Source organism: Oncorhynchus kisutch, linkage group LG5 (assembly GCF_002021735.2).
Source record: "Oncorhynchus kisutch isolate 150728-3 linkage group LG5, Okis_V2, whole genome shotgun sequence".
NCBI classification, from domain to species: Eukaryota; Metazoa; Chordata; class Actinopteri; order Salmoniformes; family Salmonidae; genus Oncorhynchus; species Oncorhynchus kisutch.
In genome coordinates this window covers 64,056,532-64,079,392 of record NC_034178.2, presented here as the reverse complement: position 1 = coordinate 64,079,392, position 22,861 = coordinate 64,056,532, and the positions used below count along the sequence as shown (strand labels likewise).

General features: G+C 44.2%; 1 protein-coding gene across 1 annotated transcript in view; it reads left to right on the top strand.

The window, feature by feature from the left end:
* LOC109891648 (plexin-B1) overlaps window positions 1-22,861 on the top strand; it is a 153,150-nt gene that overhangs the window by 67,034 nt on the left and 63,255 nt on the right. The window contains exons 3-4 of the mRNA XM_031823913.1: window positions 19,932-20,021; window positions 20,198-21,356. Coding sequence (XP_031679773.1) covers window positions 20,208-21,356 — 1,149 coding nt within the window. The 5' untranslated portion in view covers window positions 19,932-20,021; window positions 20,198-20,207. The remainder of the gene's footprint in view (window positions 1-19,931; window positions 20,022-20,197; window positions 21,357-22,861) is intronic.

Sequence of the window (22,861 nt, the reverse complement as noted above, 5' to 3'; positions counted from 1 at the left end):
TTCTCTGCCGTGTTGTCGTCCCCTCTCCCAGACGTTATAAATGACTGCTTGTTGTTCCTGCTGTGCCTGAGGCAGAGCTTTTGTCTGCTGCTGGGGAATATTTATTTCTTCCTAGGGCCGTCCCTCATTCACTTCACTACACAGTTCCCTTAACACCATACGTAGCTGGCCTGGCACTCTAGCTCTCACTGTCTGTCTGGTTCTCTCTAGCTCTCTCACTGTCTGTCTGGTTCTCTCTAGCTCTCTCACTGTCTGTCTGGTTCTCTCTAGCTCTCTCACTGTCTGTCTGGTTCTCTCTAGCTCTCTCACAGTCTGTCTGGTTCACTCTAGCTCTCTCACTGTCTGTCTGGTTCACTCTAGCGCTCACCCACTTGTCAGTACTCATACTCTCCATAGTGTTCTCTCACTCGCTCTCCAGTTATCAGTACGTGATTGATATTTTTATTCAGCCTTCTCTTTCACGTACACATTCACACCCCTTGTAGTGCTGATCTGGTTCAATATGCTTAAAAAGGCTAAACTGATCTAGGTTCAGCACTACTCTGAGACTTGAATACAAACGAGAGCGGTGCATGCCTCCCATCTTCCCCAGTGTCTCAGCTGGTTAGTGAGCTGTGTGTGCTCCTATCTGAGGTCCATTATAGAGCTTGATTCATCTGTATACAGCGTTCTGATAGCTTTGTTGCATCACTCACTTACTGCATCAATCACACAGCACGTTGACATGATGAAGATGTCTGTTTAAACACACAGCACGTCGACATGATGAAATGTCTTTTCAAACACACAGCATCTACAGGAGGCCTGTCAAACTGTGTGTGTGTGGACGACAGGCGTTCTAACCAAAAAGCTCCCTCTCATCACACCACCCCACCAAGTCATTCAACCATCATCAAAGAGCATCTCCCTGTGACTCACAAAACAACTCTCAGGCTTGTAATTCATTCATTATTCAAGGACTAAGCATTCATGAATAAAGATGTTTGTCGCATGCACAGGGAGATGGTTGAATGCTAAATAATGCTTGTTGTTTCTGTTTGAAAATGTGGATTTGGCTTGAGTATGCAAATGAAATAGGAATTTAAAGTACATATTTTCAGTTAAGAAGTCACATTTATTGGTAGCTATTTACTTTGTGTTTTGCACAGTAGCTCGTAACATAAGGGTAGTTAGTCCAATAAATAACAAAAGGCTTCCTGAAACATTTGACTCTCAAATACCACATGGCTTCTAAAAATCTAATCAAACTACAAGTGTAGACTTTACCATGTAATGCTTACTTACAAGCCCTTTAACCAACAGTGCAGTTCAAGAAGAAGAAAATATTTAGCAAATAGGCAAAAGTAACGCAATAAGAATAACATTAACAAGGCTATATACAGGGGGCACCGGTACTGAGTCAGTGTGCAGGGGTACAGGCTAGTTGAGGTAACCTGCAGATGGGGGTGAAGTGATTATGCATAGGTAACAAACAAACAGCGAGTAGCAGCAGTGTACAGAAGGGAGGGGGGTGGGAGTCAATGTAAATTGTCCGGTGGCGATTTTTATGAATTGTTCAGCAGTCTAATCGATAGGGAGTAGAAGCTGTTGGTCTTAGACTTGGCACTCCGGTACCGCTTGCCGTGTGGTAACAGAGAAAACAGTCTATAACTTGGGTGACTGGAGTCTGACAATTTTATGGGCTTTCCTCTGACAGAACCTATTATATATGTCCTGGATGGCAGGAAGCTTGGCCCCAGTGATGTACTGAGCCGTAACGCACTACCCTCTAGCGCCTTACGGTCAGCTGCCGAGCAGCTGCCATACCAGGCGGTGATGCAACCGGTCAGGATGCTCTCGATGGTGCAGCTGTAAAACCTTTTGAGGATCAGGGGACCCATGCCAAATCTTTTCAGTCTCCTGAGGGGATTTTTTTTTTTGTGCCCTCTTCACGACTGTCTTGGTGTGTTTGGACCATGATAGTTTGTTGGTGATGTAGACACCAAGGAACTTGAAACTCTCGACCCGTTCCACTACAGCCCCGTCGATGTTAATGGGGACCTGTTCGGCCCGCCTTTTCCTGTAGTCCACGATCAGCTCCTTTGTCTTGCTCACATTGAGGGAGAGGTTGTTGTCCTGGCACCACACTGCCAGTTCTCTGACCTCCTCCCTATAGGCCGTCTCATCATTGTCGGTGATCAGGCCTACCACTGTTGTCGTCAGCAAAGTTAATGATGGTGTTGGAGTCATGTTTGGCCACGCAGTCGCGGGTGAACAGGGAGTACAGGAGGGGACTAAACACACACCCCGGGCCCCAGTGTTAAGGATCAGAGTGGCGGACGTGTTGTTGCCCACTCTTACCACCTGGGGGCGGCCCATCAGGAAGTCCAGGATCCAGTTGCAGAGGGAGTTGTTTTGTTTCAGGTTCCTTAGCTTAGTGATGAGCTTCATGGGCACTATGGTGTTGAACGCTGAGGTGTAGTCAATGAAAAGCATTCTCACATAGGTGTTCCTTTCGTCCAGGTGAGAAAGGGCAGTGTGAGTGCGATTTGAGATTGTGTCATCTGTGGATTTGTTGGGGCGGTATGCGAATTGGAGTGGGTCTAGGGTGTTCGGGAGGATGCTGTTGATGCCTGTCGACGTGAGTGCTACGAGGCGGTAATAATTTAGGCAGGTTACCTTCGCTTCCTTGGCACAGGGACTATGGTGGTCTGCTTGAAACATGTAGGTATTACAGACTCTGTCAGTGAATGTCAGTGAAAATACTTGCCAGTTGGTCCGTGCATGCTTTGAGTACACGTCCTGGTAATCTGTCTGGCCCAGTGGCTTTGAATGTTGACCTGTACATCGGCTACTGAGAATGTTATCACAGTCATTCCTGACAAGTGCTTATTACAACGGCTGTGTTTAAGGCTAAATGAATGGTAGCGTTATAGCATTAACTGCTAACTTCTAACCGTTAGCCTCAACTTATAGCTGGTACTTGGTCATATTTATATAGTGGCTGGTATGTTCTATCGTGATGAAAATGACCAGAGCGAAAAGTGGCCCTCAGTCACTTTTTCCAGCTTCTCCCCCCATGTCAGCGAAGGTTGCACATTCTTTCCGAATATGTGCAAATGTTTCTCTCTGCCATAATCAGCATGTAAAAACAGAAGCTGTAATTTCCCTCTGAAAGCATAGCTCCATGAAAACACACATTGTTCAATAAAAGCACACAAACCTATGAGTACACAAGCAGACTTATCGGCAGACTCAGTAGCCTCGGTTTTTCGGATGACTGCCTTGCCTGGTTCACCAATTACTTTGCAGACAGAGTTCAGTGTGTCAAATCGGAGGGCATGCTGTCCGGTCCTCTGGCAGTCTCTATGGGGGTGCCACAGGGTTCAATTCTCGGGCCGACTCTTTTCTCTGTGTATATCAATGATGTTGCTCTTGCTGCGGGCGATTCCCTGATCCACCTCTACGCAGACGACACCATTCTATATACTTTCGGCCCGTCTTTGGACACTGTGCTATCTAACCTCCAAACAAGCTTCAATGCCATACAACACTCCTTCCGTGGCCTCCAACTGCTCTTAAACGCTAGTAAAACCAAATGCATGCTTTTCAACCGGTCGCTGCCTGCACCTGCATGCCCGACTAGCATCACCACCCTGGATGGTTCCGACCTAGAATATGTGGACGTCTATAAGTACCTAGGTGTCTGGCTAGACTGCAAACTCTCTCCTTCCAGACTCATATCAAACATCTCCAATCGAAAATCAAATCAAGAGTCGGCTTTCTATTCCGCAACAAAGCCTCCTTCACTCAAGCCGCCAAGCTTACCCTAGTAAAACTGACTATCCTACCGATCCTCGACTTCGGCGATGTCATCTACAAAATGGCTTCCAACACTCTACTCAGCAAACTGGATGCAGTCTATCACAGTGCCATCCGTTTTGTCACTAAAGCACCTTATACTACCCACCACTGCGACTTGTATGCTCTAGTCGGCTGGCCCTCGCTACATATTCGTCGCCAGACCCACTGGCTCCAGGTCATCTACAAGTCTATGCTAGGTAAAGCTCCGCCTTATCTCAGCTCACTGGTCACGATGGCAACACCCATCCGTAGCACGCGCTCCAGCAGGTGTATCTCACTGATCATCCCTAAAGCCAACACCTCATTTGGCCGCCTTTCGTTCCAGTACTCTGCTGCCTGTGACTGGAACGAATTGCAAAAATCGCTGAAGTTGGAGACTTTCATCTCCCTCACCAACTTCAAACATCAGCTATCTGAGCAGCTAACCGATCGCTGCAGCTGTACATAGTCTATTGGTAAATAGCCCACCCTTTTCACCTACCTCATCCCCGTACTGTTTTTATTTATTTACTTTTCTGCTCTTCTGCACACCAATATCTCTACCTGTACATGACCATCTGATCTTTTATCACTCCAGTGTTAATCTGCAAAATTGTAATTATTTGCCTACCTCCTCATGCCTTTTGCACACATTGTATATAGACCCCCCCTTCGTTTTCTACTGTGTTATTGACTTGTTAATTGTTTACTCCATGTGTAACTCTTTGTTGTATGCTCACACTGCTATGCTTTATCTTGGCCAGGTCGCAGTTGCAAATGAGAACTTGTTCTCAACTAGCCTACCTGGTTAAATAAAGGTGAAATAAAAATAAATAAATAAATAAAGCACTATTTTGGGGCTTCTTTCACTCTGTCCAGTAGTCCTAGCCAGTGGACTTTGTCCTGGACCTGTGTGTCGTCATGCCTCCACATGTTGAGACTAGATATCACCACGCTCTGAGAAACAAACACCAGTGACATAGTATTACTGTATAAGGTCATAACCCATCGACAAATCCCTGTTTATCTGTTGAGGTGTCAGACTAGTGATCTGTTGAACTTACTGATGGTAATTACTGATGATAGTGTGCCCTCTGCAGAACAGCCCTATTGGTGAGATGTTTAAAAAGGCTGAATAACTAGTTTGCCCATCTCTATCTAGTGTGTGTGTGTGTGTGTGTGTGTGTGTGTGTGTGTGTGTGTGTGTCTGGATTCCCAAGCCTGGTCCAAACCCCTCCTGACACGTGTGTATGTGTGAGTGCCTGTGGACTGCTGACACAGTGGTACAAACTAGAGGTCGACCGATTATGATTTTTCAACACCGATACCGATTATTGGAGGACCAAAAAAGCCGATACCGATTAATCGGCCAATTGTTTTTATTTGTAATAATGACAATTACAACAACACTGAATGAACACTTATTTTAACTCAACATAATACAACAATAAAATCAATTTAGCCTCAAGTAAATGAAACATGTTCATTTTGGTTTAAATAATGCAAAAACTAAGTATTGGAGAAGAAAGTAAAAATGCAATATGTGCTATGTAAGAAAGCTAACATTTCAGTTCCTTGCTCAGAACATGAGAACATATGAAAGCTGGTGGTTCCTTTTAACATGAGTCTTCAATATTCCTAGGTAAGAAGTTTTAGGTTGTAGTTATTATAGGAATTATAGGACTATTTCCCTCTATACCATTTGTATTTCATTAACCTTTGACTATTAGATGTCCTTATAGTGCTTCTACACCTGCATTGCTTGCTGTTTGGGGTTTTAGGCTGGGTTTCTGTACAGCACTTTGAGATATCAGCTGATGTACTAAGGGCTATATAAATACATTTGATTTGATTATAGGCACTTTAGTATTGCCAGTGTAACAGTATAGCTTCTGTCCCTCTCCTCGCTCCTCCCTGGGCTCGAATCAGCAACACAACGACAACAGCCACCATCGAAGCTGCGTTACCCATGTAGAGCAAGGGGAACAACTACTAGAAGGCTCAGAGCGAGTGACGTTTGAAACGCTATTAGCGCGCGCTAACTAGCTAGCCATTTCACATCGGTTACACCAGCCTCATCTCGGGAGTTGATAGGCTTGAAGTCATAAACAGCGCAATGCTTGACGCACAACGAAGAGCTGCTGGCAAAACGCACGAAAGTGCTGTTTGAATGAATGTTTACGCGCCTGCTTCTGCCTACCACCACTCAGTCAGATACTTAGGTACTTGTATGCTCAGTCAGGTTATATGCAATGCAGGACATGCTAGATATCTAGTAATATCATCAACCATGTGTAGTTAACTAGTGATTATGATTGATTGTTTTTTATAAGATAAGTTTAATGCTAGCTAGCAACTTAACTTGGCTTACTGCATTCGCGTAACAGGCAGTCTCCTTGTGGAGTGCAACGAGAGAGAGGCAGGTCGTTATTGCGTTGGACTAGTCAACTGTAAGGTTGCAAGACTGGATCCCCCGAGCTGACAAGGTGAACATTTTCTTCTGCCCCTGAACAAGGCAGTTAACCCACTGTTCCTAGGCCATCATTGAAAATAAGAATGTGTTCTTAACTGACTTGCCTAGTTAAATAAAGGTATAACATTTAAAAAATCGGTGCCCAAAAATACAGATTTCGGATTGTTATGAAAACTTGAAATCGGCCCTAATTAATCGGGCATTCCGATTTAATCGGTCGACCTCTAATACATACCTTTCCTCCCTTACCCCTATCCGGGACTGGTAGTGTTGTATAGAAAACTGTATTACTTATACAACTAATATAAGGACAGGACATGAGACGGGAGCAGAAATTAACGTGGGCATTGTTTAATGCGTTTCACAGGAAGAACATTCCAAGCATTTCAACGTAGGTAAGCAAGGGGGGGTTACAGGTGCCCAAAGGGACAAAACTAGAATATCAATACACAGCAGATGGTGTCCATCCACAACCTGCAGGGCAGAACAAAAGATGGGTGACCTTGAATGTATTACTCCAGTAGTGGTATATCCACTCACCTAGCCTCTCACACAACTTCACTCAGAACTGGGTCCTATCCATTAAACCTGTGTTTCCTAATGAATATAACAACCATAGTGTCTATAACAGGAACAGGCAGTAACTGCATGGGCAGCTCCATACTCGTTTCTATAACAGGAACAGGCGGTAACTGCATGGGCAGCTCCATACTGGTTTCTATAACAGGAACAGGCGGTAACTACATGGGCAGCTCCATACTGGTGTCTATAACAGGAACAGGCGGTAACTGCATGGGCAGCTCCATACTGGTGTCGGGAACAGGCGGTAACTGCATGGGCAGCTCCATACTGGTGTCTATAACAGGAACAGGCCAATGACCACCTTTACATGCTTACCAATATTCTGTTTTTGAGTTGACGCATTTAAACACCATATGCCTTTTACAAAAACCCGAAAAAAACGTGTATGCCAGGTTATGAGAAACCTGGATAAATGCCTGGGATATGCTGACTTGAGAAACCTGGATAAATGCCTGGGATATGCTGACCTGAGAAACCTGGATAAATGCCTGGGATATGCTGACTTGAGAAACCTGGATAAATGCCTGGGATATGCTGACCTGAGAAACCTGGATAAAAGCCTGGGATATGCTGATCTGAGAAACCTGGATAAAAGCCTGGGATATGCTGATCTGAGAAACCTGGATAAAAGCCTGGGATATGCTGACCTGAGAAACCTGGATAAAAGCCTGGGATATGCTGACCTGAGAAACCTGGATAAAAGCCTGGGATATGCTGATCTGAGAAACCTGGATAAAAGCCTGGGATATGCTGATCTGAGAAACCTGGATAAAAGCCTGGGATATGCTGACCTGAGAAACCTGGATAAAAGCCTGGGATATGCTGACCTGAGATTCACATATCATGGATGTTGTGTGGCGTTTTCATCAGATTGTCAAACAAATCACTTCAAAAAGTAGGTTACCTGCCCAGTGCCATCCACCATAATAATCTCTTCATATATTTTGCTGATACTGGACCATATGCCAACTGGCTGCTTTCTCCCCTAATTTAGACAGCTTTCTGCTTAGAATTTCCCACTTTTGGGAGGCCATATAATAATTTGACATTTGGAAGGCCATTTGTTTGTCAACTATAGTTAAGATGCATGCAGCTTCTCTTCTGTCATAACTTGTTGCCCCAGATGACTAAATAAAGAAGTGCTCAGCACGATGTTTTACGTCGATGGAATGTATACATGAGTAATCTAGTTAACACCGGTAAAGTTGTCTGTTTCGTTTAGGGATCGGGGAGAAAACACAATAACTCAAACAGTGGAAAGATTGGTCCCGGTGTAAAATGTTTAAATGTCATAATTTTTACCGGTTTAAAGGAAATTAAAAGCTGAAAAAATGATGAAATCTGCGTATTATGGGCTTTGGTGCATGTTTTGTGCGGTTGAAATACTGTCTGCTTGCGTAAGTGTCATTTTGTCAATAGATGCTGAAATAAAGAAATTATATTTCTCCTATTCCAGAGTCAAAAGTAACATTTTGTTCTATAATTTTTATGCAAGAAATGCATAATAAGAAGTTAATATTATATTCTACATGTAAGAGGTTATAGGCCTACAGTCAGTGTCCATATTTCACTTATTGTTCCATTTAACCCATATGAATTTAAATGTGGAATATTTTGTTTATTCAGGGTTACTCGTGAGTGGGATATCAAAGGTGCATGTTAACAGCTTATCCCAAAAAAGACCTTAAGCGGGATATGAGCTACTGTCCAGAATACTGTGCACATGTAAATGTGGTCAGTGTCATCATAGGTTGTGTATATTATTAGGACAGTCTTAAGTGCCAGTGGCAGCCAACAGCAGTTCTGTTCACAAGACTGGACACTCCAAGATTTCCTTATAGGCACGCTATAGACTCTCCTATGGTTCACATGTTATAGTGCCACCTACTGGTAGTTCACACAGACTGTGTTCATCTGGTTGTTGTGGAGCTTCACACTGGTGAGGGTTGATGGAGTGTACTTGTAATATAGCGATGTATGTGGTAATATGACTGACTGTATGATGACTGGACCGTTTGCATAGTCTGTTTCTCTGTATCGCAGTCTCTCTCTAGTCTCTCTCGCTCTAGTCTCTGTCTCTCTCGCTCTAGTCTCTGTCTCTCTCGCTCTAGTCTCTGTCTCTCTCGCTCTAGTCTCTGTCTCTCTCGCTCTAGTCTCTGTCTCTCTCGCTCTAGTCTCTGTCGCTCTAGTCTCTGTCGCTCTAGTCTCTGTCGCTCTAGTCTCGGTCTCTTTGTCACTGTCTGGAATTACATGATGACAAAGCTCCACCCCTGTTTTAATGATTGCTTTGGTTCCTTCCTCCCCTATCTAACCAAGACTGTTCCATTATCACTGTTTAGGGGCCTTTGAACTATCAAGGCCTTCATTTGTATTGGTCAGACCCTTAAGCAGTTAAATGCAGTCTAGGAGCACTGGGCCTTAGTGTCTAATGAAAGGGCTTGTGTCTGAAGTGGCACCCTATTCCCTTCGCCCTCGTCAAAAGGAGTATAATATACAGAGAATAGGGTTCATTTCAGAGATGCATCTGTGTCTAATGACAGGGTGGGAGTCACTGTTTGTCTGTATTTGACGTCTCTGTGCTACTGTCAATGTCCCAACCCTGCTATTGTATTGTGGTAGAATGACTGTCTCCTCTGGACAACAATGGAACTATAGACTCACTCACACACTCTGTACACACATGCCGATGTACGCAAACACACACGTTCGCACATGGAGTGACTCGTTCCCAAACAACACTCGCACATGCTGTACTTATACGCCTGCTGTAAGTACACACACACACACACACACACACACACACACACACACACACACACACACACACACACACACAGGATGACATTGACTTCTCCTGACGACCGTAGAACTGGAACTGTTAATGATTGACCTCCACCACCTCTTCACATGCATGTTGGCTTGATCAACATGGACTCATCTCTCTGCTTATCAGGGTTCCACAACTGGCGGGCCCACGGCTGATTTCATTTCATGTCCTCAAGGCAAAATAAAATAAAAAGCTTTTAAAAAATGTTATTCTTCAACAAAAGACTAAAAACACCAGCAAATCAGCTCCAAGTGATTTTTCATTTTCGAAATCTGTTTCAAAGTATTCCTACGCAGCGAGATATGTGATCATAAACAAATTAAAGCATGGTTTGACATTCTGTTTGGGCTTCTTGTAGTCAATTTGCAGTCTCCAAATGATTTGTAATTATGTCCATCTTCTCAAGAAGAAATCAGCCTGCGGCAGGATCAACAGTTGAACTTCGGAAGTTTACATACACCGTAGCCAAATATATTTAAACTCACTTTTTCACAATTCCAGACATTTAATCCTCGTAATAATTACCTGTTTTAGGTCAGTTAGGATCATCACTTTATTTTAAGCATGCGAAATGTCAGAATAATAATAGTTGAGAATGATTTACTTCAGCTTTTATTTCTTTCATCACATTCCCAGTGGGTCAGAAGTTCACATACTAATTGAGTGTATTTGGTAGCATTTCCTTTACATTATTTAAATTGGGTCAAATGTTGTGGGTGGCCTTCCACAAGCTTCCCACAATAAGTTGTGCTTCACAGTTGGGATAGTGTTCTTCGGCTGGCAAGTCTCCCCCTTTTTCCTCCAAACATAACGATGGTCATTATGGCCAAACAGTTCTATTTTTGTTTCATCAGACCAGAGGACATTTCTCCAAAAAATACCATCTTTGTCCCCATGTGCAGTTGCAAACCGTAGTCTGGCTTTTTTTGGGCAGTTTTATAACAGTGGCTTCTTCCTTGCTGAGCGGTCTTTCAGGTTATGTCTATAGGACTCGTTTTACTGTGAATATAGATACTTTTGTACCTATTTCCTCCAGCATCTTCACAAGGTCCTTTGCTGCTGTTCTGGGATTGATTTGCACTTTTCACACCAAAGTACGTTCATCTCTAGGAGACAGAACGCACTTCCTTCCTGAGCGGTATGACGGCTGCGTGGTCCCATGGTGTTTATACTTTTGAACGTTTGTTTGTACAGATGAATGTGGTACCTTCAGGTGTTTGGAAATTGCTCCCAAGGATGAACCAGACTTGTGGAGGCCTACAATATTTTTCTGAGGTCTTGGCTGATTTCTTTTGATTTTCCCATGATGTCAAGAAGAGAGGCACTGAGTTTGAAGTTAGGCCTTGAAGTACATCCACAGGTACACCTCCAATTAACTCAAATGATGTCAATTAGCCTATCAGAATCTTCTAAAGCCATGACATCATTTTCTGGAATTTTCCAAGCTGTTTAAAGGCACAGTCAACTTAGTGTATGTAAACTTCTGACGCACTGGAACTGTGATACAGTGAAATAATCTGTAAAAAATTACTTGTGTAATGCACAAAGTAGATGTCCTAACCGACTTGCCAAAACTGTAGTTTGTTAACAAGACATTTGTGGAGTGGTTGAAAAACAAGTTTTAATGACTCTACCCTAAGTGTATGTAAACTTCCGACTTCAACTGTAGTTGATTTCTGATGTAGATGAATCTTAGGGGCCATTCTGTGCTGTGGTGTTCTAGTGACATATAAAACCCTTACGCTATGTAATTTCTATGGAGACAGCTGGCTGGACACTTACAGCCCTGGAATGCACCCTCTCATACCCAAACAACGTCAAAACTTGGGGTGGAAGAGTTGGCCCAAGTGTGTATGTGTGTGAGAGATCTCAGTTAAATGACAGATGAGACCTCTGACAGGCTTGTTATGGTGTAACAGACAGTAGATCCTTTTCAATGTGTTGTGATGACATCCACCTATTTGGGTGGAGATAAACTCCCATGAGTGTCAGGCCTACACTTCATCACTTCCTGGCGGCTGTTGGGATCAATATAAAATACCTTCTGTGATTGACAATTTGTCCCACTCTGCTTACTATCTACCCCAGCATCTGATTTCAGATGTGACTGTCCCCACGTCCAACATAAATAAATTGTTTTCATTTCTATTTTGAGATCTCAAATTCATAAGTATCCAGATGAACATCTGGTTAGCTGGTTTCGGGAAGTGTCAAGGACCATTGAGGCTGTTTTTGTTTGAACATGAACTTCTGTGAACTCAACATAGAGAGAGCAGGAGTTTGAGCAAAGCTCTCGTGTCACAACCATATCTGTCCCCCGTAAACATGGGGGTGGGGGGGGGATACCCTCAACCGAGTCTCTGTGTCACCCGAATATTCGTCACACTTGTCCTCGGGCCATAAAGTTTAATAGCCATGGGAACATCCGTCTTCTCTCCTAGTGACAAGTGTCTCTCCCCAGAGCAGTGGGACATGTCCAATACTGTTAGAACAAACGTCTCTGTAAAAGGGGCTAATTATGAAAATCCGTCTCCTCAGAGTCAGTTTCATGTTCATTTTTTAAGTCTTGTACCGGGAGATAATAACTTTCTGGAAGAACGCACAGGCAGTAATCTCTCTCTGAGAGTTAGGAGGAATGTGTTCTCTTCAGTTCGGCGGCTATTGTTGGGGGTTTCTCTATAAATAACCTGTTGTCAGCAATGCAAGCAGTCGGACCAACAGGCAGTTGTTTGTGAGGCACCACTTGTATTGGGACCCAACTCCGTCTGGAAAGGCTATGTCAGAAGCCTTGACACGACTTGTACTGAACTAAAGATATACATACAGGAACTCGGCCAATCTCTAGGCTTTCGAGGCTTGTATTGGGCGATATTGATAACCTGATACCTCAATAGACAATAATGTTATGACTCAGAGTGAAATATCTCTCATAGTGTCTTTATAAATGGGCTGATGGTGAGTAACATTTTTGATATTATAAATGAAACGGAGAAACACCACTCGGCTCTTTTCAAGAGTTTTGGAACGAGTCAAGTCAGATGCACAAAAGAAAAAGCACACCATTGTAACATGACTCAGCTCAGTTTAGTCGTAGAAGGAAAGGTTGGAAGAACATTGATAATGAAAAGGCTACTTGAACTGCACACAGAGTAGTGTCGTTAACTTATACAGTACTTTTCTCACAAACACTGACATCATACAAGGCATTCACGTTAACACCTGGGCAATTACATTCAAAAGAAACATCATGGCCTGTCAAAGATTCAACTCATGAGTAATCATGGTAAGATGTCCTCATAGAGACTCCTGCCCAGTGACTAGTTGTGTGCCGTCACCAGATATGAGTTGTTTTGATAACGTCATTGGTGAGATACTTCATACGGCAAGACACTGAACAACTGTATCATCTACTGTAGTCTCACACCCAAGAATCCCAAAGTATGTTGAGTTGGAAGGGATACGTTTCTGGTGAAGTATCTCAGGTGACCATCTTGGACCCCCAGATAACCCCCTTGGACCATCTGGGGAAGTGTCCCAGAACTTGATTTGACTTCCAGATGAGGTTTAAGGAACATTTGTCTCCCAGAGTTAGGAGTTTGGGTTGGCATGCCAGTCAGTCACGTCCCTTTAGTCACACCCCTGATATGTTTGTCCCTTCTAAATGGAAGCTGCTGTACATGTCTCCTTCTGACCTGTCTTATATCCCAATCAAAACACAGGGTCGTGATCAGACATGAGCTTACCCGAGGCTCTGACTTACGATGTTGTAATTTCCCTGCTCACGTCACTTGACGCTTTTCTTATTTAACACACGGACCCTCGTCGGCTAGGCTTTACCAGTTTCCCCCAATCGGTTATACCAGCTTGTATATCACTGCTGTGTGTGCGTTAGGCTTGGGTGGTATCCACATTGTCTTACCTTCATCCCGGGATCTTCGGTAATACCTGCACTGTTTTTTCAAACTCCACTGATACTTTGTAATCCGAAGGTTTGCAATGTTATCATGTACATGTAAAAATCCCATAGAGAATGCTAACTAAATGCTAACAAACACATTGCAAATTGCATTTGTCTGGCATACGGTGCATTCGGAAAGTATTCAAACCGCTTCACTTTTTACACATTTTGTTACGTTAGTCTAAAATGGATTCAATCATTTTTTTCCTCATCAGACTACACCAGATATCCCATAATGACAAAGCAAAAAACAGGTTTTAAGACAAAAAAAAACAACTTATTAGTATTCAGACCATTTGCTATCAGACTCAAAATTGAACTCGGGTGCATCCTGTTTTCGTTGATCATCTTTGATGTTTCTACAACTTGATTGGAGTTCACCTGTTGTAAATTCAATTGATTGGACATGATTTGGAAAGACACACCTGTCCACAGTTGACCGTGCATGTCCGAGCAAAAACCAAGCCATGAGGTCGAAGGAATTGTCCATAGAGCTCTTAGACAGGATTGTGTCAAGGCACAGATCTGGGGAACTGTACCAAAACATTTCTGCAGCAAGAACAGTGGCCTCCATCATTCTTAAATGGAAGAAGTTTGGAACCACCAAGACTCTTCCTATAGCTGGCTGCTCTGCCAAACTGAGCAATCGGGGGAGAAGGGCATTGGTCAGGGAGGGGACCAAGAACCCAATGGTCACTCTGACAGAGCTCCAAAGTTTCTCTGGAGATGGGATAACCGTCCAGAAGGGCAACAATGCTCTATGGCGAAGTATGGTGGTGGCAGCATCATGCTGTTGGAATGTTTTTCAGCAGCAGGGACTGTGAGACTAGTGAGAAAGATGAATGGAGCAAAGTACAGAGAGATCCTTGATGAAAATCTGCTCCAGAGCGCTCAGGACCTCATACTGGGGAGAATGTTCAACTTCCAACAGGACAACAACCCTAAGCACACAGCCAAGATAACGAAGGAGTGGCTTCGGGACAAGTCTCTGAATGTTCTTGAGTGGGCCAGCCAGAGCCCGGACTTGAACCTGATTGAACATCTCTGGAGAGACCTGAAAATAGCTGTGCGGGGACCCTCTCCATCCAAACTGACAGAGCTTGAGAGGATCTGCAGAGAATAAGCTTGTAGTGTCATACCGAAGAAGACTCAATTCTGTAATCGCTGCCAAAGGTACTTCAACAAAGTACTGAGTGAAGGGTCTGAATACTTATGTAAATGTCATACTTCAGTTGAAAACATTTTAATACATTTGTTAACATTTATAAACTGTTTTTGCTTTGTCATTATGGGGTATTGTGTGTGAATTGATGAGCGGGAAAAAACAATTTCATTAATATTAGAATAAATCTGTAACTTAACAAAAATGTGGACAAAGTCGAGGGGTCTGAATACTTTCTGGATGCACTGTAAACTGAAAAATGCTACTAAATTTACTTCACGCACAAAATAAATATTAGCCATCAAGGCTCTTGATCCAGGAAGGGATTGTCTGCTGTTAACAAGCGAATGCTTGATTTTCGAAGAAGCTAACCACTGAGCTAGATAGCTAACTAGTTACTAAATCAGCAAACCAAATGCACAACTGCAGAGCATTTAGCACATTTTAGATGGTTAACTTAATAGATATAAGATATCTAGCTGGCAAACATTTAGTTGTGAATTCCATACTGTAATTAGGTCACCTGGTGTATGCTGCACACCAGTGAGTGACTCAAGGCTCCAGTATCTCCTCATTGTGTGCTTGTAAACAAAACATGTGACTGGGGACTACCGGTAAGCTTCATAATTACAAATTATGTGACTGGTGAAGTGAAAAATGCAATCTTCTTTATCTCCTAACGTATTGCACAAGTTAACTGCAGGTATTTACTTAAAAAGTTGGGAAAAATATGAAAATGTATTAAACGGTATAAATTGACGGTATGGAAAAACCATCCCGTGGCTTTTGCCAAATACCTCGATATACGGTATACCGCCCAAGCCTAGTGTGTGTGTGTGCTTTAACAGTTGCACTGCAAATGGGTGGAAGAGGGACATCCGTGTTTGTGTAATTGAACACAGTTTCTTAAGGCCACTAAAGCATCCTTTGTAAACACTGTTGATGTTGAGGAGTGACTGACTGCAGATGGCTGACTGCACTCTCCAGATCTGATAAGTCCTACTTTTCTGCCCAGACCAGGGAATGCTCTGTGTGTGGGAGGGGGTGGGGGCGTGCATGAGTGTGTGTTTATTTGTTTGAAGTGCAGAGGAGGACTGTTTATTACAAGTGTGTGTTTGAGAGAAATTAAAAAAGTGGGATGGGGTGGGAGTCCTTTTTCCACAGACCACTGTTTGGGTGTTTTATGTAAGCAGTAATTGGTCACTAATTAGAAACCTGCTCTATTCTTCCATCTCTCCCCCCGGTCTGTGAATGAGTGGCTGTCAAATGGGGCATTATGGGTAGGCCCCTTAATTAATGGCTACCCTACCCCCTCTCCCGCTCTCTTTTTAGCTCCCTCCGTTTGTGGCTTATCATTAGTCACATTCCATCAGTTCTCAGGGAGCACTGAAGCTTGCGAGCACTGGTTTGTGGTAATGTCTCTAGGTCTCTCTCTCTCTCTCTGTGTCTCTCTCTCTCGCGGTGTCTCTCTCTCTCTCTCTGTGTCTCTCTCTCTCTCTGTGTCTCTCTCTCTCGCGGTGTCTCTCTCTCTCTCTCTCTCTCTCTCTCTCTCTCTCTCTCTCTCGCGGTGTGTGTGTCTCTCTCTCTCTCTCTCCCCTATCAGTTGGGGAAATGATTTGGGTTTGAATGAGATGATGGTTGTGTGTGGGAGTCAAACAGATGAAGGCTTCCCAGGAATGCTCCATAGTCGCCTGGTCACTTAGCTTGGCCCAGACCAGTGGACTTCCTCCTGTTCTGGTTAATGGACCCTGTCTGGACCTATTAGGGTTTGTCTCCTGGCCCTTATTTCTCGATTGGCACAATGCCTGAAACCCAGGCTTTATCCATGGCGACCTTTCCGTATCCAAGGGCCATACAACCAATGAGAGAATGTCAAATTGAAAACCCATAGAGGCTATTTAGGCTACATCTCACAAACACAAAGAAGCATGTACAGTGGCAAGAAACAGTATGTGAACCCTTTGGAAATACCTGGATTCCTGCAGAAATTGGTCATACATTTTGATCTGATCTTCATCTTGGTCACGACAATAGACAATAGACCGTCTGCTTAAACTAATAACACACAAACAATTGTACATTTTCATTAGTCTTAGTCTTTATTGAATAGACTGTGTAAACATTCACAGTGTAGGGTGGGAAAAGTATGTGAACCCTTGGATTGAGTAACTGGTTGACCCTCCTTTGGCAGCAATAACCTCAACCAAATGTTTTCTGTAGTTGTGGATCAGACCTGCACAACGAGGTGCAGGTCTGGACCATTCCTCTTTCCAAAACTATTTCAGTTCAGCAATATTCTTGGGATGTCTGGTGTGAACTGTTCTCTTGAGATTATGCCACAGCATCTCAATCGGGTTGAGGTCAGGACTCTGACTGAGCCACTCCAGAAGGCGTATTTTCTTCTGTTCAAGCCATTCTGTTGTTGATTTAGTTCTGTGTTTCGGGTCGTGTTCCAGTTGCGTCACCCAACTTCTGTTGAGCTTCATTTGGTGGACAGATAGCCTTACATTCTCCTGCAAAAAACTTGGGAATTCATTTTTCCGTCGACGATAGCAAGCTGTCCAGGCCCTGAGGCACCATGATGTTCCCTACACCATACTTTACAGTTGGGATGAGGTTTTGATGTTGGTGTCCTGTGCCTTTTTTTCTCCACACAGAGTGTTGTGTGTTCCTTCCAAACAACTCAACTGTAGTTTCATCTGTCCATAAAATATTTTGCCAGTAGCGCTGTGGAACATCTAGGTGCACTTTTGCAAACTTCAGACTTGCAGCAATGTTTTTTTTGGACAGCAGTGGCTTCTTCCATATCGTGGACTCGTCAACCGAGATGTTAGCGTGTTCCAGTGATTTCTGTAAGTCTTTAGCTGACACTCTAGGATTCTTCTTAACCTCAATGAGCATTCTGCGCTGTGCTCTTGCAGTCATCTTTGCAGGATGGCAACTCCTAGGGATAGTAGCAAGACCATTTTTATTAACGTGGACTGCTGAACATCAAGGCATTTAGAGATACTTTGGTCACCCTTTCCAGCTTTATTCAAGTCAACAACTCTTAATCTTAGGTCTTCTGAGATGTTTTCTATTATCTATCTAGGTTGTGAAGTGTATGTGAATCTCTTGCTTTCTCTACTGGGTTTCCAGATTGGTTGCCATGCCTCCGGGGATGGTGTGGTTTCTCAGTCCCGGTAATTCAGGTAATTCCAAAAGGTTCACATACTTTTTTTGCCACTGTACATAGGCTCTCCACAAACAGGCTTGGTCTGCAGCTTTACTTTGGTGATGGGCTTAGATACTGTATACTCTGTTCAGTCTGCACAGCTTGACCATAGGAATCTCGTGCATTAGCTTCTGTGTCCACTCCATTCAGCAGAGAGATGGAGGGGAAAGGAATACTCCATTACACTAAGGTGAATGAAACATTACAGATTAACCAAGTACAAGCCCACAATTCCTCACCTCTCTCCTTTCACACAGTGATACCTAACCCGCTTTCACCTCTCTCCTTTCACACAGTGATACCTAACCCGCTTTCACCTCTCTCCTTTCACACAGTGATACCTAACCCGCTTTCACCTCTCTCCGTTCACACAGTGATACCTAACCCGCTTTCACCTCTCTCCTTTCACACAGTGATACCTAACCCGCTTTCACCTCTCTCCTTTCACACAGTGATACCTAACCCGCTTCCACCTCTCTCCTTTCACACAGTGATACCTAACCCGCTTTCACCTCTCTCCTTTCACACAGTGATACCTAACCCGCTTTCACCTCTCTCCTTTCACACAGTGATACCTAACCCGCTTTCACCTCTCTCCTTTCACACAGTGATACGGGCTAAAGCGGGGGAAAAAACGACTTCCGATTTCGATAACTACGAGAATTGAATCACCACTCCATTAATCTGTTCCCCTATATCATTTCCAAGTCAAACAGGAGTCACGCTCACAAACAAATCTGGACTCAAATACCATATGAAATCTTTCAAATACTTTTAGGGTTTGCTTTAGCCTGCCTGGTGTGCCAGGTGGGCAGGGTTTGTTATTTTACAGTGATTCTATTGTGGTTCTTGTTGTTCTTTCGCCAGGTTAAAGGGGAGGGTCTGTATTTTGGCTCGTGTTTGTCAGTGTCTCTTTTCTTCCTTCTGAATCCAGACTTAATGTTTGGATTGCATGTTTTGAATGTTCTGGTAATTTTCACTAACTAAGGCATCAATCAATAGAGACTTTCCCTCTGGCGCCGTCAGTTAATGGAGAGGGAGAAGTGGAGAGAGGATTTGTCCCAAATGTCACCCTATTCCCTATATAGTGCACTACTTTTGACCTGTGCCCTATGGTCAAAAGTAGTGCACTAAATAGGGAATAGGGTAACATTTAAGACAGACTCAGTTTGTTGGTGCCAGGAATGACTGTGATAAAAGTATCCAGGGGTGTTAGTGACTGCTCAAATGAAGTGCAAAAAGTGAAAACGATGTTGTTGGGCAAAGGCAGGTCTGACTTGCATTTCAATGGGAATGCTTTCCAATGAGCTCCATTTAGTCAGACTATCAAGACAACACCGTACACAACTAGAGTATTGTTATAGAGGTGGTTTGGTGATGAGTAACCTTACCTGAGACATGAGATTTACCCAAGACGTCTAGGCTTTAGGATCATTCATTCGGGTAAAGCACTGGAGACGAACCCTGGTTGGTCACGTGTGTAACTTCGGGAGCAGGATTAAATGACTAATTATTTCTGCATTACATTTGTGTTTGCATTATGAAGGGATTTGTTCAATAAGAAACATGCTAACTCTAGTGTTGGGGTAACGAGTGTTGGTGTTAACACTTGTTGCTAACCCGAGGTGTTTGGGCCATGCAAGCAAAGTACACAATGCAGTGGGTGTTGTTTTTGTGATATTAGGGGGCAATTTGGACTTTTGCATGCCGAATTTGAGATGTTTTTTTCTCCAATTTGTCATGAAAATGCACTGACGGGGGAAAATGTTTTTGGACGTGTGGCTTGATTGTGCCATTTTATGTTGTAAAAGTGCATTATTGGTTTCAAATTGCACTTGAACTGGTGTTCCTTGGTTTACAGAGATATTAACTGTTTGTCTCGTTGTTTTACAGATTGGTGTCATAGAGGTGTTTTTAACCAAACCAAGCTGCTGGGAGGTCAAGGGGTGACATGCCTCTGTAACACATTGTTGGAAACAAATGGTGAGGGGAACATTTTCTGATTCATTAATCTAGGTATAAGCTGTAGTTTATCAGTATATTTGATGTCTTGAAGTTAAATAATGTGAATATTCATGTTTCTCATAACTATATACAGTATGTTATCTATCTAGGTTGTGAAGTGTGTGAATCCCTTGCTTTCTCTCCTGGGTTGCCAGATTGGTTGCCATGCCTCCGGGGATGGTGCGACGTGGTTTGTCAGTCCTGGTGGCGGTCCCAGCCCCAGTACTGTTGCTGCTGCTAGCTGCCGGCTGGCCCTCCTATGGCCTGGCCTGGGCCTCCTCCCCCTACCCCACCTTTACCTGCAACGACACCCTCTTTGAGCACATGACCCTGCACCCGGACCCTGCGGTGGGACGTGTCTACGTGGGGGCGCAGGACCGCCTCTTCCAGCTGGACCGCCACCTGACTGCCGAACTCCAGTTTGACACCGGACCCGTGACGGACAGCCGTGAGTGCCTTCCACCCGTCACCGAGGGCAACTGCCCACAGGCGCGGCCCACCAGCAACCACAATAAGCTCCTGCTGGTGGACCCCTACTCTATGGAACTGATCACATGTGGCAGCGTCAACCAGGGCATCTGCCAGAAGCGGAGTTTAGACTCTGTGGGTACGGTGCTGTTCTCAGCCGAGCGGCCTGTGGACACGCAATACGTGGCAGCCAACCACCCCAACGTGAGCACGGTGGGCCTGGTGGTGCGCTCCCGCCCTGACCGCCAGCCCGTGCTCTTTGTGGGCCGCGGCTACACCAGCAGCCACCCACCTATCTCCACGCGCAACCTAGTCCAGGAGCCTGTGTTTTCCTACGAAGAAACTGCAAAGCTATCGGTGGCGGGCCGCCTCTCGGAGTACGACCACCACTTCGTGGCCTCCTTTGCCCAGCGCCAGCATGTCTACTTCCTCTTCTACCGGCGTGACCTCAAGTCCCAGTCGCGCGAGTACCGCACCTACGTGTCGCGCGTCTGCCTGGATGACCAGGCCTACTACTCGTATGTGGAAGTTCCTCTGGCCTGTCGCTCGGCAGCAGGTAAGAGCTACAACCTGCTCCAAGCTGTCCGCCTTGGTCTACCACCCAGGGGGAGTGGGGGCGAAGCTGGGAAAGCCGAGGTGCTCCTGGGGGTGTTCTCCACACATCAGACCTCGTCCACACGGCCCAGTGAGGACTCTGCTCTCTGCATGTTTAACCTGGACGATCTGGACCAGAGGATCAACTCCACCAGGGACCTGTGCTACACGCAGTTCGGCCGTGCTGAGGGAGGGGGGGAGGCGGCCTACATCGAGTACGAAGTCAAATCCAACTGCGCCAACCTGCCGTCGGTGAGTAGATTGACTTGCCAGGTCCTTATTTTATTCAGTCCTGGGTTCAAATAGTGTTTGTAATCTTTCCAAATCTTTTAGCGTTTGCTTTAACCTGTCTGAAGTGCCAGATGGACAGGGTTTGCCGTTTTGCGACTATTCTATTAGTTCCAATCGAGCCTAGGTGAAGTATTGGAAATGATTTAGCAATCCTTTTATTGCTGCTATTTAGGCTACCTACTATGAGGAAACAATGGGCACCTCCCAGTGCTTGCTTCTAAAAATCTAACAATTTGTAACTATTTGGATGCCAAATGATCCTTGTTTTATTGTCTGCTACTGCTTTATGCATTTGTCCTGTTCATCTGGACAGGACAACTTATTAGGAAATTACACGGCGTGCAATTAATACATAAAGGTACTTAAAACTAGTGGTAGAATTAGACTATTAGGAAGTGATGATAATGTAACATGTATGCTGTCACCATGTTTTAAGTTACCAGGCAAATAGGGGACTGTAAAATAGTGGAACTGCATTTAATCTACATATACCAATAAAGATGATGTTTCTTACCAAGTCAGAATGTCTTTAGGATTTACTGTAATTCTACTACTACATTGGTTGCTTCCAGGGTCATTCAGCTTCTGTGACGTGACCTCCATGTTAGAAATTCTATTTAAATTAATTTGATATTTTAGTATGGACAAATGTAATCCTTCTTTTTGGGAAATTAAATTAGATTACTTTCTCATAATGACCCTGGTGTGTGTGTGTGTGTGTGTGTGTGTGTGTGTACGACTACCGCTCCGACTTCAGTGGGTGGGCACTGAGCCACAGTGTATTTAATGATACACCCCATAAAGGACACAGAAGAGGTGTTAACCTCTGACCCCTGAATGCTGTTTACCTTCTGATGGGCTCGGGGAACATTAGTGTGGTGGGCTTGTGTCCCAAATGGCACCCTATTCCCTATTTATTGCAATGTTTTTGACCAGAGCCCTATGGGCCCTTCCAAAAGTAGTGCACTACAAACGGAATAGGGTGCCATTTGGGACACAGTAGGATAATGTAATAGGATTGTAGGGGGGGAATCGATCGTGACATTGGCCTTAGTGAGAGGGCCACATTTAACCAGGACTGACAAGGATGGATAAAGTCACCCACCGCTGAGACCGGAACGAGGGAGATTGCAACTGGGAAGCAGATGGGACAGGGAGGAAGAGAGAGGAAATGAGGAGAAGTGTGTGTGTGAGAGACTGAGTGGGTGTGTGAGAGGGAGGCATAAACATCACCGCCACAGGTAACTTCCACAAAGTTGTGAACGATCTGAGAGACAAGGTAAGAAGGGCATTCTCTGCAATCAAAAGGAACATAAAATTCAACATACTAATTAGGATCTGGCTAAAAATACTTGAATATTAGAGCCCATTGCCCTTTATGGTTGTGAGGTCTGTGACTCGCTCACCAACCAAGAATTCACAAAATGGGACAAACACGAAATTGAGACTCTGCATGCAGTTTTCTG